This window comes from Perognathus longimembris, chromosome 19, assembly GCF_023159225.1.
Source record: "Perognathus longimembris pacificus isolate PPM17 chromosome 19, ASM2315922v1, whole genome shotgun sequence".
In the NCBI taxonomy this organism is placed as follows: domain Eukaryota; kingdom Metazoa; phylum Chordata; class Mammalia; order Rodentia; family Heteromyidae; genus Perognathus; species Perognathus longimembris.
In genome coordinates this window covers 37393161-37411417 of record NC_063179.1, presented here as the reverse complement: position 1 = coordinate 37411417, position 18257 = coordinate 37393161, and the positions used below count along the sequence as shown (strand labels likewise).

General features: G+C 35.8%; 1 protein-coding gene across 1 annotated transcript in view; it reads right to left on the bottom strand.

Annotated features, from left to right (window-relative positions):
* The window catches only part of Zswim6 (zinc finger SWIM-type containing 6), a 181295-nt gene that overhangs the window by 67418 nt on the left and 95620 nt on the right, over positions 1–18257 (bottom strand). Inside the window, exon 2 of the mRNA XM_048368406.1 lies at positions 5177–5533. Coding sequence (XP_048224363.1) covers positions 5177–5533 — 357 coding nt within the window. The remainder of the gene's footprint in view (positions 1–5176; positions 5534–18257) is intronic.

Below are 18257 nucleotides of genomic sequence, written 5' to 3'. Positions count from 1 at the left end.
TAACACTGCCCTATGAAAATATATGGAATAGCTTTAATTTTCACCTATAAAATATATTTGCTAATTATACTGATCACCACTAGATTTTACCTCTGTTTCACCTTCAAAATCAGAATGTTCTACAATAGAAAAAATATGCTAATCATAATCAAATTATTTCCCTAGAATACCTACAAAACCTGGTTGCTACAGCTAGCCCAATTATAATGAGCACAACTAACTACCCATGAGGAAATAAAAGGAAGTAAAATGTGACATGAGGCCTGTATCAGGCAACTCCAACTGCCACTCACTGGTATATATGAAACATATATGTGGATAAATCTTCAAAGGTGAAATCTCCAAGTGCCTACTAAGGACAAGACAGAAAGTAAACAACACTGTTACTTTATGTTTTACCGACATAAATGCTTACTAGCTCTTAAGTACTTTGTTTGGGGACACTACCAAGAGACACAGGTCATAATATCAGCTCCCATGGAGCTTACAATGAAATAAAAAATCAAGAGTGATGCAATGAAAAGGGGACTGCTGAGTACATTTGCTTGCCTGTATGCTACTGGCTAGAAGATGCCCCAAAACACTGACATGCAGTTTGAGGAGAAGGTAGGCAAGAAAAAGGTAAGCACAAGTAGATTCATATTGTTTTATATTAAAAAAATGCTCAATTTGAAATTAAACAACACACAGATATATGCTTGGGTAAAACAGATGATGCACTTTTGCAGTACAGATCCTAGATGGCTCCAGTGTTTGCAGATATATTACCATCAATGATGAAAAATAGGTGTTAGAAGGGACTGTGGATGTCAAATGTCAGATCTCACCTGACATGTGAGTAGATTTTCACAGTATCTGGCTGGCTACGATGGTATATTTTTGTACTTGGTAAGGAAATGAGGGATGGACCTAGCCACCTTTTGGAACTGGTCCAGGTTCTGTGAGTAAAAGGGTAACTATAGTGAAACCCTTTTTCCTCTGTTCCAAATCAATGGCAACACCAGTTTCTTCTCAATTTGTCCCTTTTAGTTTGCCTTGTTCAAGCTAGCCCACAGGGAGAAAAGAAAAAGCATGAAAGAAAGTAGTAAAAGTTGTAGAGGGGAAAATGTATGCAGAAAGTATGGAGAAAGCAAGCTGACCTCCAACTCTAATTTTAATCACCCATTCTTCAATGGGCTTCTATTAACTTCTTCTTAACTATGGCATGACTAACCCAATGAGGTAGATATGGTTATTATTATTAGGTTATTATTATTACCACATTAGCATCAATATTACTTTGATATAAATCTACATATTAAATTTATTTCTATATTGTTATAGAAGATTGAATAATTTTAAAAATGAGAAAAATTTGAGTCCTACTCAAAGTCACATAGGAAACACTGGACCTTTTGACTTCTAGAGGCTCAATATTCTGTCCCTAAACCACAATTTAGCAATCTATAATACATCTCCTTTGATTGGAAACATAAAGGACTAGGAGAGTCTGAATTAAAATATGCAAGAGAATAAAGTTAGTACTTCAAAATCAATAAATCTTGAGATAAGCTCTTAGCAAAGACATTAGCTTCCTTTTTTTTTTTGCCAATATGGAAAGTGGAAGGTTTGTTCAGATATAAAGCGATGCGCAAACAATTTTGATTAAATTACAGAACTAAAACTGACAATCTCCTTAGTGACCCATTCACTATCTTGCAGACACTGACAGCATTCAGGGGTTAATTTTATAACATAATTAACAGAAATTTTATGAAAACACAGAAAGATCCACTGAGAAAGACTTAATTGTTATGATGACGAGGTCTATATTCCAAATACCTGTGTGCAAAACTATGGCAATTATAAATTTACTACCTCGTTTAGAAGAAAATTGGGAGAAAAAATGTGAGATAAATTTTCAATTTAACAATTCCTTGGGATAGAATTCTTCTAAAATATTTCAAAATAATAAGGAAAACCAATTTAAAGAATTGTAAGAAGCTTCAGGTAGGTTTTCTCAATGAAAGGGAAAAGAACTGAAATCAAGGGATTTCATATTTCTTGTAAATTGCACTGTGCCTTTCTTTCCCAAAATACAAATAGAAGACATACCAGGAAGTACTGATTTAAAACAGATTTAATAAAAACAATGGCTTTATAGATGTGTGGAGGCCAGTGGCACCATATAGACAAGTAACAGCAAAACACTTTTAGTCCCATCCCCTATTTGCCATTAATCTAACAGTTAAAAGTTAGGCCCTCCAGGGAGCTGATTTCCCACTTCATTAGGTAAGATCATGGCCCTGTTTCCTACCTCTCTTCTTTTTTACCACTTGTCACACTGCAATAGAAGACAGGAAGGCAACTCATATAACTGGCCCATGTCCAGGCTAGGAGCGAATCTGATGATAAATTAAGTGGAGGAAAAGCTGGCAATTTAAACTTCCCTCATGATGTTGTTCATACAAAGAAGTTATCTGAAAAATCATATAGTCTAAAGCCAATCTGTGTTTGGTCAATATTCCCCTAACATTTTTCTTCTACCTTTAGAAACTGAAAGAAATATAAATACATGTGAACATATTCTTACATGTAACCCCAGTTTATATTATTTCATTAGTGACAGTATTTCAAGGCAGAAATCGTTTTAAAATCCTTTAGGTAAGAAATGGGGCTGCAATCATTTATAATAGCAAGACAAATACAATAAGTATCTAGTCATTGATGTGGACCTTTGGTTAAACTAGAATTCAGAGAACAAAGTGACCCTAACTGGATTACATGAACTAAAATAAAGAAAAATGGGGGTGGGGTGGGGAGGAAGTACGCATTAAAGTCAGGAGAATTGGTATATCCTATTTTTCTGCCTTTATTGAATAATAAGTCATAAATAGGTTCCTAAAAATCTTGAGATGACTGTTAGCTAGTTTGAATTTTCACAAGGCAGCAAGATTTTAGACAGATAATATGACAAAGAAGAAGTCTACTTGAAAAGTCCTTGAATACATGTGCTTTCAGTGGGTCACAGGTACGTCTATGACAGAGTTATTTGCTCTTACGTTATTTAACATTGGAAGACTCTAACCAGTAAAATGCTTTATACACCTTATAATGCTACTTTAATAAAGCTGAGCCTGATATGAGGAGCACTAGAAGAAATATAACTATGAGGATTTTCCTCTGACATAAAAACCACATTTCACAGTACCAAGAGACTTGTAAAAGAATGTTCATAGCAGTTCTATTCAAAACAGGCCCATCAACAGAGGAATGGGCAAATAAATAAATAGTGATATTCTCATACCTAGAATACTCTAGAGCTGGCCTATCTGATTTAGTAACCACTAGCAGTAGTTGAGCTGCACTTACAGTGTAGCTATAGTGTGATTTGAGATGTGCTGTAACAGACATTAGATTCCAGACATCATCTAAAAAAAAGTCATAAATTACATCAGTACTTTTGCTGAAGCAGTACAGTGATATGATGATCAAATCGATGTTTTGAATATACTGAGTTAAAGAAAACATTCTATTAAAATTTACTTTACTTGTTTTGGTGTGTGTGTGTGTGTGTGTGTGTGTGTGTGTGTGTGTGTGTGTGTAACTTAAGTATGCTTGTATGGAGGTTTGAACTAAAGATCTTGCACTGTCACTTGGCTTTCTGACTCCTAGACGGTACTCTACCACTTTAGCCATGATACAGCCTGGTATTTTGATGGCTATTTGGTGATGCAATCTCACGAACTTTTCTGACTGGGCTGCCTTATAATTAAGATCCTCCACGGGGCTAAGAATGTGGTTTAGTGGTAGAGTGCTTGCCTAGCATGCATAAAGCTCTGAGTTCGATTCCTCAGTACCACATAAACAGAAAAGGCTGAATATGGTGCTGTGGTTCAAGTGGCAGAGTGCTAGCCTTGAGCAAAAAAAGCTCAGGGACAGTGCCCAGGCCCTAAGGTTAAGCCCCAGGACTGGCAAGAAAACAAACAAACAAAAGATCCTCCAGGACTTAGACTCCTAAATAGCCAGGATTGACAAGTGGGAGTCCCAGGCAAGGCTCACACTATAATGGGCAAGGCTATTCCAGATCTATGGCAATAAAATGAACTACAGATACATGAAATAATATGAACAAAATTCTACCACCCTAATTTTGATTGATTATATTTGAATCATACTCTATGATATATAAAATATAAGAACAATTCAAACTAACACCGTATATAACAGTATTATTAAAACATGACAACCATTACCAAATTATTGCTACACAAATCCAGGGTTGTTTGTTAGCAAGGGGAAAAAGGAAGAGTCTATGACCAGAAGAGGACATAGGAAGCCCTAAAAAGTGCTGAAAGCCATTTCTTGGTAAAGGTAGTGGTTTGCTGTATTTGTTGATCTGCATATTCACATAGTTGGTACTTTTCTGAGTTTCATACCTCATAATATTTTTTTAAAACCTCAAATTGCTTTCTTTTGACATTTCTATTTACTCTATTAAGACTTTGAAAAAACCCTAAAACAACAGGGTAGAGTGACTTGTAATAAATATAATAAAACAAATGTAACAATGTTAGACACCTAAGATGCTTAGACAAGGGTGAGTTACTTTCTTCAACAAAATTCCTAAGTTTTAAAAAATTATATACAACTGAGACATGACACAAGTAGAATGCTGGAGGCCTTGAGTCCAATCCTTCTATCTTTACCTCAAAGAAATGTTAACCAAAAGAAACAGGCAAATTGGGTGATCTTTAAAACATTACCTTATAAAATATGTCCAAATGTTTTAAAAGCACCAGCTACCTATATTTTGACAAAATTATTTTCCTATATTAGTTTACTACATGAAAAAGTAGCATGTATATTTCTGAAAAGTTGCACATATTCTTGTGAGTTGACATATTTGGAATGTATAAAATACTATACAAATAAATACCAGTTTTCAATGTGTGAAAGATTTCTCTAATTTATATTCTATTATCTTTAAGTAGGTTTACAAAGATGTTTCAATTCAAAATGTCAATATATGAGCACATGCCTTTTGAATCAATGTCACCTCCTCTACCCTACCCAGGATGATTAAGCATTCAAGACCTACCTGCTCAGGCTTATTCACTTTATATTCATTTACACAGAATCAGGCTTATAAATAAATACAGAGGAGAAATTTGTAGAATAAGATGGCTGTACTTACCATGAACTTGGTTGATTTCTGAATTTTGAGAAAGAATTTCATCTGCTAATTTTTGAGCAGTTGGCAAAACTTCTGTGTGGTGCACTGTGATCAAATACTGTACAAACTTCTGTAGTTGGTCTCTATTCATTTGAAAGAGAGTCTCTGAAATGGGAAGATGCAGTTTGACCTGATCTGGCTTGCGGATTCGATATAAAGACAGTGCCACAACATGGGCACAATAAAATATGTCCTTGTTTCCACAGCTGCAGGTCACTGAGGTAATCTTGCAACGATCAAAGCTGATGGCCACGTTGCAAACAGCTTCTGGCTCTGACTGTATTGCAGGTTCTGTCACCGTGCCGCTCAAGTGGAAACCTATGTGGAAAAAAAAGGAGTTCAGTTTCTGTATTCTGATGCTATATGAAAAGTTCTCTTAAAAACAAGTTATACTGGATAGCAGCAAAAAAAAAAAAAAGATACAACAGCTTTTATCCTCAAATATAGCATTCAGGCCACTGCATCTCCCCCTCTCAAATGGTAAAACAATCAATCGATCAATCAATAAATGGTAATCAACACTGACTTATATTTTACCCAGCTAGCAGAAAATGATTATTGGAGAACATCATGATAATGTGTATAGCAAATAGATCACAACACTAATAAGTCATTACTTTACTCTGACTGAGTCTGTGGTATTAAAGACCAAAGAAAATATCTTTGAATTTTAACATAAAAGCCAAGTTGCTTAGCTTTCTTCTAAAACAATTTTTTCAGTACTTCCTCCTTCTCTCTTCCTTTATTCTAGGCAGCCACCAGTCTGTCAAATTACATTGTAATTACAGGAATCCCTTTCACAAATTTTGACTAGAGAAAAAATTTAGTAATATTTCCTGTAAAATACACAGCATATGCCCCAATGTTACAATATGTGTGAGTAGCAATTGCTAAGAGAACCATAGAGCTCACTATATATGTCATACATACTATAAAGTCTGAGTCTGATTCAGACACAAGGTTAAACTCTACACCCACTCTCCGCATCTCAAAGGGGGAAAAAACAAAACAAAACACTGGTAGCTCTGTATCTCAAACTTTCAACAATCTTCTACAGGCTCTTTGACCAATGGACATTTAAACACTGTCCATAAGGATCCAGAGTTATAATTCTTGTTTTGGTTTTTGTTTTTGCCAGTCCAGGGCCTTGGACTCAGGGCCTGAGCACTGTCTCTGGCTTCTTTTTGCTCAAGGCTAGCACTCTGCCACTTGAGCCACAGCACTACTTCTGGCCGTTTCCTATGTATGTGCTGCTGGGGAATCGAACCCAGGGCTTCATGTACACGAGGCAAGCACTCTTGCCACTAGGCCATATTCCCAGCAAGAGTTATAATTCTTAACACACTCAGGCATCTATTTCCTACTTGCCAAGTTCTAGATAAGTCAACTACAAACTGTCACCCACCACTATTCTGTATCAATCAATCCTGGACTACTTGTACATTCCACACTACCTTGCCCTGAATGCATGGGAAAGATGGGGTGGTCGGGTGAACAGCATCAAGTTTCATCTCTTTCTAAAAGTAATATTCCATGGCAAGTTGTAAACTTGAAGGCAATGAGAAGGGAATCCCTTTGGGAGCATTTAGGACTTGATTTACACCTCAATAGTTCAAGTGATAGACAGAAACTTGTGTTGTACAATGAGGTCCTTGGCTCTCTCTCACATTCTGCTGTTTGTGCTACATTCATAATAAAAAAAAATCTCTCAAACTACCCACTGCTTCTTCAAATTCTTTTGTTCACAAAAAAAGGAAGGACCTCTGAGAGAATCAGTACACATGAAGTGCAGGGATGTGACTTGAGAACAGACAATCCCAATGGTTTCCACATGGAATTTCTGTACCTACTTTTCTCCAACAGAAGCTATCCAAGCCACAGATGGAAGAAACACTACTCAAATGTTTCACAGTAATTTAATTTCATCCTGATAATTGATATTCAACAACATTTATAAAATGTAGTCATTTTTACCAAAGGTATCACTTTAAAGACAGCATTTTGTAAATTATTTTCTTATTGCTTCACAATAATAAAATTTGAAAAGAATCATATGATAAACCATTTGGGATGATAAACACTATCCTTCTTTCAAAATAGATACACCAGTTTTTCTCCAAAAAAATTTTAAAGGAATACCAAAATCGAGAGACAAAGGATAAAAGACAAACGATTCCAAAAGCAATAATTAACAAAACCAACTGTACAACTCATTGAGGGAGAGGGAAAGGGGGAGGGGGAAGAGGGGAAAAAAATGAGGGAGGAGGTAACAAGTGGAACAAGAAATGTACTCATTGACTTACATAAGAAACTATAACCCCTCTGTAATTCACTTTGACAATAAATGGGGAAAAAAAGAAGAAATGTCTCTGGCTGAAATATACTTAAGACTATAAAAAAAGAAAAGATACACAGAAAATACATTATTTAAATTTATGTCTATATTCTCATGAGAAACATTACATGTAAAAGTAAAGTCCTTGAAAAGATGTGATTAATGAAGAAAAAGTAAGAGTAGTCCTGACTTAATAATCATTCTCTAACATATATACTCTAAAGTTTACAGAATTAAAAATCTATGAGACAAAGACTAAGACAAAAATTAAAAGTAGATTATAAGAGTCCAGAGGGGCTGGGGATATGGCCTAGTGGCAAGAGTGCTTGCCTCGTATACATGAGCCCCTGGGTTCAATTCCCCAGCACCACATATACAGAAAATGGCCAGAAGTGGCGCTGTGGCTCAAGTGGCAGAGTGCTAGCCTTGAGCAAAAAGAAGCCAGGGACAGTGCTCAGGACCTGAGTCCAAGCCCCACGACTGGCAAAATAAATAAATAAATAAAAAGAGTCCAGAAAACTCCTAGGTACATTCTTTACTTAGTTAAAGAAAACTGTTTTCAAGCTATCACATACATGCTTGCAGGGAAACCAGATATCATAATAGAATAGTTAAAAACTAACCATTTGGGCTGGAGATATGGCCTAGTGGCAAGAGAGCTTGCCTCGTATACATGAGGCCCTGGGTTCAATTCCCCAGTACCACATATACAGAAAACGGCCAGAAGTGGCGCTGTGGCTCAAGTGGCAGAGTGCTAGCCTTGAGCAAAAGGAAGCCAGGGACAGTGCTCAGGCCCTGAGTCCAAGGCCCAGGACTGGCCAAAAAAAAAAAAAACTAACCATTTGTAAAAATCTACCTCTTTCCACTTAACATTACCACTTAATTTCCCCTGAACACTTTTTACTAGATACAATCTTTGTCTACAAAAGTAATATTGAGAATCACAAGTGTAATCAAGGTAATTAAGATGTCAAATGTGTGAAACTAGTTAGTAAAAAGTGTTCAAGGATTCTTTAATATGAGGAACACAGATTGTTTAAAAAAAACATGAAGGTACAGGAAAGGACTAGTTGGGAAGAGGAATGGGACTGGCGGGAAGGGGGAGGGTGGAAAAGAGAGGGTAATTTAGGGATAATACAATGAACATAAACTATATGCATGAATGAAAATATCACAATATTATTCTTATTTTGTACAATATGCTATTGAAAAGAGTAACAACAGCAAAGGACTTGCATGGAGGGTTAGGAGTGTAGCTCAGCAGTAGAACACAGCCGAACAATCTAGATGTCCTGATGGATTTAAAGCTTGGTACTATAAAAAAAAAATTAACAATTGTAAAAACGAGTCTAAAAGGAGATAACATGTGGCTGGGAATATAGCCTAGTGGCAAGAGTACTTGCCTCCTATACATGAAGCCCTGGGTTTGATTCCCCAGCACCACATATATAGAAAATGGCCAGAAGTGGCGCTGTGGCTCAAGTGGCAGAGTGCTAGCCTTGAGCAAAAAGAAGCCAGGGACAGTGCTCAGGCCTTGAGTCCAATCCCCAGGACTGGCAAAAAAGAAAAAAAAAAAAAAAAAAGAACTTAAAAAAAAAGGAGATAACATAGTAAGTGACTCAAAAGAGATTGGTTTACCTCTCAAAGAAGAAGTCCTTAGAAAAGCTGGTAGAGCTGTCAAATATTTTTTGTTAGAATGACCCTATTCATCTAAGTTGTTCAGTACAAGTCAGAATGTAGTGTATAATTGAATCCTGATAATGTACAATCAATCCTGAGTGAAAAGAACCCCACATATGACCTGATGTCACATTGAACATTACTATTCTTGTTCATTTTTTGTTTTTCCAATCATGAGGTCCAAACTTGAGGGGCTTTTCCCTTGCTAGGCAAGTGCTCTTCACTAAGCACATCTCCAAACTCCTATTCTTGTGTTTTAAAAATCAAACTACAAATTATGCAGTATGCGCAATCCAAGAAATATTCAAAAGCATGAAAAAATTATCTCAAAGTTTAATACGACTCCATTAATCTGATGCCACCAAAGATTACCACTTCATCTGTCCAAATAATTTCAATTAAGTATTCAAACTGTTTAAAATTGTATTTTTATATCAAATTATTTTTAATGCCATACAGTACTGAGCCAAAATGAAGGAATTCCATCAAACTTGACTACAGAATTGTATAGTATGTCTTGGCCTCTCCAACTCAAGAAGCTTTGAAATTCTAATTTTCTGTGAGTCCCAATTTCTATCAGAGCACCTAGTTGAGAAATGACAATATTACTTACAACAATACTAATAGGACTGTAAGACAAGACCACATCCTCTCCTCTAGCAGTCAATCCATCTCTCATCTCTAAGGTACTAACTTAAAACAAAATCATGTTCCTGAAAACAGATTTATCTTTTTGCAGTTCTAAAGAGCTGTAATGACCAGCTATTGAAGGGTAATAACTGAGCACACAAAAAAAGAATTTCCATGTTTTTGGTAAGATATGATAAGTTAAATGTTTTATTTTCAGTGAACTAAAACTGAAATAAATTATGAATTTTTTAAAATCTTTAATTCTCTAAAATATAACCTATGAAAACTTTCCACAAGAAACTTCATAGGGCAGTAAATATTTTTTCAAATCACCATTCTATCAGTGAGTCAATATTCTCACAATCTGCAACAACAGAAGAGAAGCAAAGCAGCGCATAGGCCTTGAGAACATAAAAATTTTGGTTCACAATCAGGTTCTGTCACTTAAACTCTGTGTGCCATATATATATATATATAATGTACATATATGTATATATATTATTTAACCTCTCTGAGTCTCATTTCATTCATGCAAGAACATGCATAGAGATACATGATTGCTTGAATATTAAAATGAAATAACATATGCAAAGCACCTAGCACATAGTGAAAGCTTTCATTAAGTTTTATTTCTCTTTCCATTCTCATCTGGAGAAACGGGAGGGGTGTGGACACGTTTCCTTTATCCATAAGATTTTCTTTTTCTAGGCTAATGGAATTTGAGGGGAGGAGGTCTCATTCATGAGGTAGATTGGAAAATAAGAGGGATGGATGACTGAGCATGTCGGGGGTCATAGGCAGAGAAACACTAGAACACTAATCATTGGTATTTAATAGCAAATTGAAAAAACTTCAATCATTTGTACCTCTACCGAATCCAGTTCTTTCCCCATTTTCCTATTAAGGTCTTTCTAAGTATTCATTTCATACACAGAGAAACTTGAAAATACTAGAAGGGAGAGATTTTTCTTGTAACCATATATACTTAGGCTTACAGTTTGTTATGATGTAGTAATTTGCAAAATGTGATTCTGAGACCTCTAAGTCACTTTGAGGGGGAGGTGTCCCTTGATATTGAAATTTTCACAATGATACCTAAACATTACTGACTTTTTAAACTGTCTCTCATGTGTACATTTAGCTTCCCAGAGATTACATAACATGTACTATTGCCATGACACAAATAGGAAAACCTAGCTGAAGACATTAGAGAAATTTTCAGACATAAAACAAAGTTGCTCTTCTCAATAAATTATTTCTTTTGAGTAGTAAACCCTTTTTCCTAAAAGTGTGTAATTTCTGTTAACATTATTTTTTATTATTTAATGGAATACATTTTTCTTGGTTTTAACTTGAAATTCACTAAGTACCAATGGGTATAATTCCCATAAGCAATAGCACTAGTGGTACTCTGTAAGTGGGAGATTGTAAGGTTGCAGAGCTGTTATTAAATGTACTGCCAAGACATGGAAGAACAAGTATTGTTTTCCAAACTGTCTTTGCTAGGGCATTATATGCACTTGGATTACAGTAGCAGTCAGAAGTTAGTAAGACTCAGTAAAGAAATATACATGGGGCAAGTATGTTACTCATAAACACATTCAATTCTTGTCATCAACTTCATTTAATACATGACTAAAGTTTCTTAAAAGAAAACATTTAGAAGTATAATCCCTATGTACATAAACTTTACAATAAAACTTTTTAAAGAAAAAGAAAATATTTAGTTATTTGCTGATACTTTTTAGAAAGCTCACCTTAACTGCAAGTTTTTTAGGTCTAAGCAAATGTGTAATTTATTTTAAAGGGAACAAGGGCATCTACAATATCAGAATAGAAAGGAAACTTTTAAAATAAATTGTAAAGATTAACCATTTTGTTTGTATATGTGTTCAGTTTACTACAAAATGGATATATAAACCCCAAGTGTTAGAAACTTTCTAAGTTAAAATAAACAGGCAAACGTGAAATAAATATACAAGCTAAAAACTATTTCTTTCATGGCGCATTCTTTTCAGAAAAATATGCACCCTGTGCATGAGACTCTCAGGTAAAATATCCTTTGTTGAAGAATGTAACAGAGGCAATGGTGTAGTACTTACAAAAATACATCTTCCACCCCTTTCCTAAATAAAAAGAACCCCCAGGGAAATTAAAGGCAGAAACCAAGGCAATGTAATGTTATGGCTGAAAGGGCAGCAAGGGTTGTAAGGTTTTTTGTTGTTGTTTTCTTAAAGCAAAGTCTAAAAGAGCAAAAGTAGGAACATTTAACATTCTTACAATACATTCATCCATTAAGTACATTAGATTGGATTGGAAGCATACTAATACTTATTTTGTGTTCCTGATAAAGTACATGAATTAATAGTTGCCTCCCAAAAACGTAAATGCAATCCAACAGCCCAGAATTTAGTCATCAATGTGAAAACAAACCATTTTACTTAAATCATGCACAATTTCCAGATCAAACATACAGACATTAGAAGGCCCAAGAGAAAGACAAAAAATTCAACTTAAGAACCAACTTAAGCAAAATATCATATTCCTTCTTCAACCACGCAATTTTCTCAAAAGTAAATCCTAAATTAAAAATACTACATCCTGTGAGCTTGCTAATTAAATTCTCTAGCCCTAATTTTCTAATGCTAAGCTTAAATAGCTTATAGAGAGACATTAGGATATTTTGCTGGCAAACACAAATGAAGCAGCAGTTTGTCTTTCTGAAAAATTAATTTTTAAGCAAAAGCTTTAGTTTAGGTCCACTTTTAAAATGTCTATTTGAAATGAAAACATTCCTACACTTCATTAATATTTTGAGAAAGACAGTGGTAAATTAATGCAAAGGCCAGACTATAAACTGCAGCATACCATACAAACAACATAAAAATTTACGGAGCATGCAGTAGATGGGACCAACCAAGAGTTCCCAGCAGCATTTTGCTCATTATTCGTTTTTGCTTCTCATTAATTTAGAGTTTTACAACATTTCATACAAAGATCCTCTTAATCAGAATGCTTGTGTTAGATATAAGTGGCATTAGTTAAGAATATTTCTGAAAGTAAGACACTTACCTATTAACCTGACTATCTGCAAATGCGAACTAAGAAGTAGTACTAGTTTATAGGAGAATACTGAATTTTATTTAATGGGGGGAAAAAAGCCTATCACACGCTGTGTTATTCCAAATCCTACAGTATGTGGGCCCACCTCCATTAACACCAAGTAATTTTCCAGGGATCATTTCTGCATTTGTAGCATGTGATGTCTGAGGGAAACAATCCATTGTCTACCCTCAGATCATGGGTGGACAGCCAGCAAAGGGTTCTGATGAAATGAAAAATTAGGTACAATTCCAGTTCGTATTTTCATAATTATAACTCTGCAAAATGCTTAGAAACATAAGTAATTTGCTGTTATCTTTTAAATTTAAGCTGCTTTCTCTGATGTCAACTTTTTTTTTCTAATATAAGCAAAGCAAAGCAGCCTTTCTTAAAAGAAGAGATCCCAACAACAGCCCTTCCTCTCTAGGACCGAGCCTTTTCAGAGCCTCTTTCCTTCAGTACTCTCTAACTCTGACCTCTGGGTCCTCAACTTCTGAAGTGCAAACAGAAACTTATGGGGGCCCTTTGTTGCCCAGATATCAAGTCTTAACATACCTACACAACTCTGTCTTACCTACCAAAGATCTAGATGAAGAGGTAGAAAATCTTTTAACCTGTTTATTTCCTGCTGCTGCTCACAACTTTCAGTAATGCTTACATGTTTGTTTAGGAGTAGATAACTCTGAAGACAAACATCTGTTTACCAGATCAAGGAGAGGGGAGTATGCACGTCTTGACAGCCAAATTCCTCAATCCACATTCTGCAGCTCTGGACAGACTTTAACCTCAGCAGGAACCCTCATACGTTGGCCTAACTCATTTCTAATGTCTTATCCCACACTCAGCCTCTGATCCACTTCATTTCCACCACAATATTAAAGTAGACATGACAGTCTCCCTTTTACAAATAGAGAAACTGAAGTTCTCTCAGATAAACAGTGGTAGAACATACTCTAATTAAATAAGCCTCTTAAGGAACAGAAGGAATATGGAGTTTCTACAATATAATTGATAAACATGCACAGACAAAACCATTCCATACCAAATGATTTTAAAAGATGAAAAAAAGTAAACTAGTGGATCCAGACACTGTATATAAACATTGTCAAACACCGCTGAAAAAAGGGCAGCATCTTTCATCAAGAGTCCAAGGATCCAGGACAGTTCTTGAAATAGGCTAGAGCCCTAAAACTATATTATATGAGGGAACTTATAAAGGTCTTCAAAGTAATGCGTTCTATGCTTTACAGAAGTCACAAAAATCTAAACACTTTGGCCTACTGCCCAAGATACTTTAAAACTCAAGATTAGTTCTACAAGTCCACTCCTTACATTCAGAATTAAGCTGGAAGCTTGGACAATGAGACATCTCAGTCACAGACAAGTGTCTCAGAGGAGGTACTTAAAAATTTTTTAGATGAAAGAATATAAATATTCTTGGCATGTGAAGCATACAATGACTGGCGGCTCTTGAACAGAATGTGCATCAGAATTACAAGAGGACGAATGATAACACAGATTGCTGGGATTCACAGCTTTGATTCAACCCACGTGGTAATGATATTATTGCTGATGGTCTGAGAAACAACGTTAAAACTTAGATGATTACATTTACAATCCAAATAAAGCTTTTCTAGTCAAAATACATTTAAGTAATAAACATAGTAAGTGACAGTGAAATAATTTGTGATATAAAACTGGATACAGGGGCTGGAGGAGTTAGTGAAACAGCATATATTTAGTATGCTCAAAGTTCTGGGTTTGATACTCAGCAATACCACAACAATGATGATGATAATAATATAAATAAGAATATTAAGACAAAAATATACAAAATTTCTAAATAAATTCTTTAAATCAATGTTTCAACTTTTAAGAAGTTAGGTATAAGGATAAAAGCATGTAGGCTAAAAAAATTCAGTGTATTTTTAATACAGCTATTTTGTAGTGTGGAGGTCAGATCTAGCCAGTGCCATCATTGGCCACATGGTGAGTTGCACTATCTGGCATCTTGTCTTGATGGGTGGGCCTGAATTCCTACAAGGGAAATCCCATCCCCAGGTGATGGGTGTTCCTGAATCCCTAGAGACAGGGATGGGCACTTGGCCTATAGGTTACTGAACCAGTCAGTCAAGTGCCTGGGACTGGGTGCTTCCTGTGACCCAGCCCCGTGATCTGACCCTATTTAGGGTCAGGACAGCTCGGGTGTCATTACGCCATGCCGCATGTCTCCATGTTCCTGTCCTGTGTTCTGTCTCCTGTCTAGTCTCTGGTCATCATGGCATCCCAAGTCAGCTCTCCATTGAAGCGTAATTGGTTTGTTGGTATTGTTTATGTTCTTGCTTTCCTCTCTTGCCTGTTTCCTGATAGGGTTACGTGTATTAGTGGTCTGCAGGCATTTGTAACAACTGGCTGCCTACAGACTGCTAATGCTTTAGTAAAGGCTCCAAGATTCCATCCTTCAAAATGTGGTTTCTCAGATAATTTGCTATACAACCATTTAAAATCGTATTTCATAAACTATCCTAAGAATACAAAACAAAATATTAAAAAATGTACATTGTCATATTTGTTTTCACGAAAGAGGCTTGTTGTACAATGTCCCATGGGACCCTCCATAATTGAGGGTTTTTTTTGTATAACAGAAATCATTTAAATAATGAAAACATACTGGCAACTCTTTTAGTAACATTTTTGGCATAATGTACCGTCTACCCTACATGAGAAAGTCAGAGGCCAGAGAATGCAAGCTGCACAAGGTAGGGCAGGATTTTAGAAAGAATCAGAACTTTGTAAAAAATAGATCCTTCTTCCTTAAAACTTCATCATGACTCAACTAAATGACCTACCAAAAAGGATAATAATAACTATCTCGCGTGGCTGCCTCCAGGATGAAATGAGAGCTAGCAGCTACTGCAAGCCACCATCACATCTCCTTTTATGGAATGGCTGTAATATCATTACTGTAGTACAAATGCTGTGCTCTGGGAAGGTTGGCATTTTCAACATGTGCACTAACCCCCAGCCTCTTAGAGGCACATACAGTTGGAAATGCCAAGCTCCCAAGAGCATGCTGTCATCCTGTTAAAATAACAGACAAGGGTTAGCTTTTTTAATAGTTTATATTCTATTATATTTGCACTTCCAAATTAATAGAACTACTATTACTTTTTATTGTGTCACATAGCACATTCTTAAGTTGTAATTTGATTCAAAAAAAAGAAAAAGAAAAAAGGAAACAAGAAGTCTTAATTTTGCCTCAAAGTAAATTCTCAGTTTCGGTAAGTAAATGTTTCACTTTCCTTTGAAGATCACACTACTAAAACATAAAATAGACCTTTTATTACTAAGCTTTGCCTTCCAGGTGTTATCTAAAATTATTTTTTACAACTCAAGTCGGTCTTTTTTCTAAAGGAAAACGAACTGAAAGTTGTATGTAAAAGTAAGCCTTGCAATTTTTGTTGTAGAAGAAAAAAGTAACCACAGAGTTTTATTTTTGGTAATTTGTGGCCTCACAAACAAAGAGAAGTCAGAGTTCCTGCTTGCCTCAAAAATCTCAAGAAACTGGCCTTTGCCAGTACTGACTGCAAGTTATACTCCCTTCTCTGTGGACAACTTCAACAGATATATTTATTCCTTGGGTAATGGTATATTTTTCCTCTTAAATACACAGTGATTAAAGAAGCAAAGACAGGTCATCAGTTCAAAATGTACTAGAAATTACTAAGGCATTGTCATCTATACCTTAAGAACAGTGTAATTACAGACACCTTTTTATTTTTCTTGGTTAACTGGTGTTAGAGAAAGTGTTTCCTTCTAGAACTTCAGTGAACTTATATTACTTACAGGGAAAAAACCGTGCATTCCTTACAAGGACAAAAGATGTTTCACTAAAATTGAAGAAGTACTCAAGGGATTCTTGAGTAAAGAATTTGAGATGTACATTATCCTTGGAAGGAAGTGGTAATGACCACACAGCAAGGTATGATAGTCGACGTGCCTTGCCATACTGGATGTCACATGTGGATAGAGAAGCTACAGAAAACTACTCTTTTAATTTTACTATTTTTAATGTCAAGGTGATATAGAGAGGGGTTAGAATCATATACATAAGGCAGTGTGTACATTTCTTGCCAAGCTTGTTACCTCCTCCCTCATTTTTCTCCCACTTTCCCTCCTCCCAAATTCCCTCCCTTCCCCAGTTGTATAGTTGGTTTACAGCATATTGTCTTGTAAATACTGCTGTTGCATTGGTTTGCCTTTTACCATCTGTCTCAGCACTTTGAAATTCCTCATCCCTTCCCTAGTTCCAATAAATGTATATACAATACCCAGGGTAGGGTTGGGAATGTGGCCTAGCGGTAGAGTGCTCGCCTAGCATGCATGAAGCCCTGGATTCAATTCCTCAGAACCACATAAACGTGGCTTAAGTGGTAGGGTGCTAGCCTTTAGGAGAAAGAAGCCACAGACAGTACTCAGGCCCTGAGTTCAAGCCCAAGGACTGGCAAAAAAAAAAAAAAAAAAAAAAACCCAGGCTACCACAATCAGTTACAATGACAACTGGGGGTAAAACTATAGGGAAGAAAAAGGCATAATTTCACATCATTCATTGAAAATAACAACGATTAACTTTATCTGTTTAATTTGGGAGTTCTTTTGGAGATTCAGAAAGCCCACTGAAATGGCAACAATGGCAATGGCTACAAGAACCTCAATGTACAGTAGTAAGGACTACTATGTAATTGTTTACTAGATCTTTAGAGAATGACAGAAAAAAAAAGATCTAATAGCTTTAGAAAATGCAAATGTAAACAACTCTGGATGGGCAGTACAACTTCTAAAAAGGCCAATGAACTCAACAGAATATTTGGAAATCACATCAGCACATGCAAATTTACAAGGATTTATGACTCTTCCTCCAAGGGGTTAAGCCACATTAAATGTATGTTTCTTTAAAGGCTGAAGATGCTTTATCATAAATATACTCCTCCACCACAATAAGAAAAACCCAAACTATTTATTAGGAGAGGTAAGCTTGTGAAAAGTGATTATTGCAATAACAAAGAAAATATAATTGCTATTTGCACAAGTATATAGTTAAATCACACACATACACATATATAATTTGCCACGTGCACACACACACACACACACACACACACACATTCATCTGGTACACTCTTAACTAGAAATATCTATTTACAAAACCAGGTGCCAGTGGCTCATGCCTGTAATCATAGGCTACTTAAGAAGCTGAGATCTGAGGATCTATGTTCAAAGGTAGTCCAGGGAAAA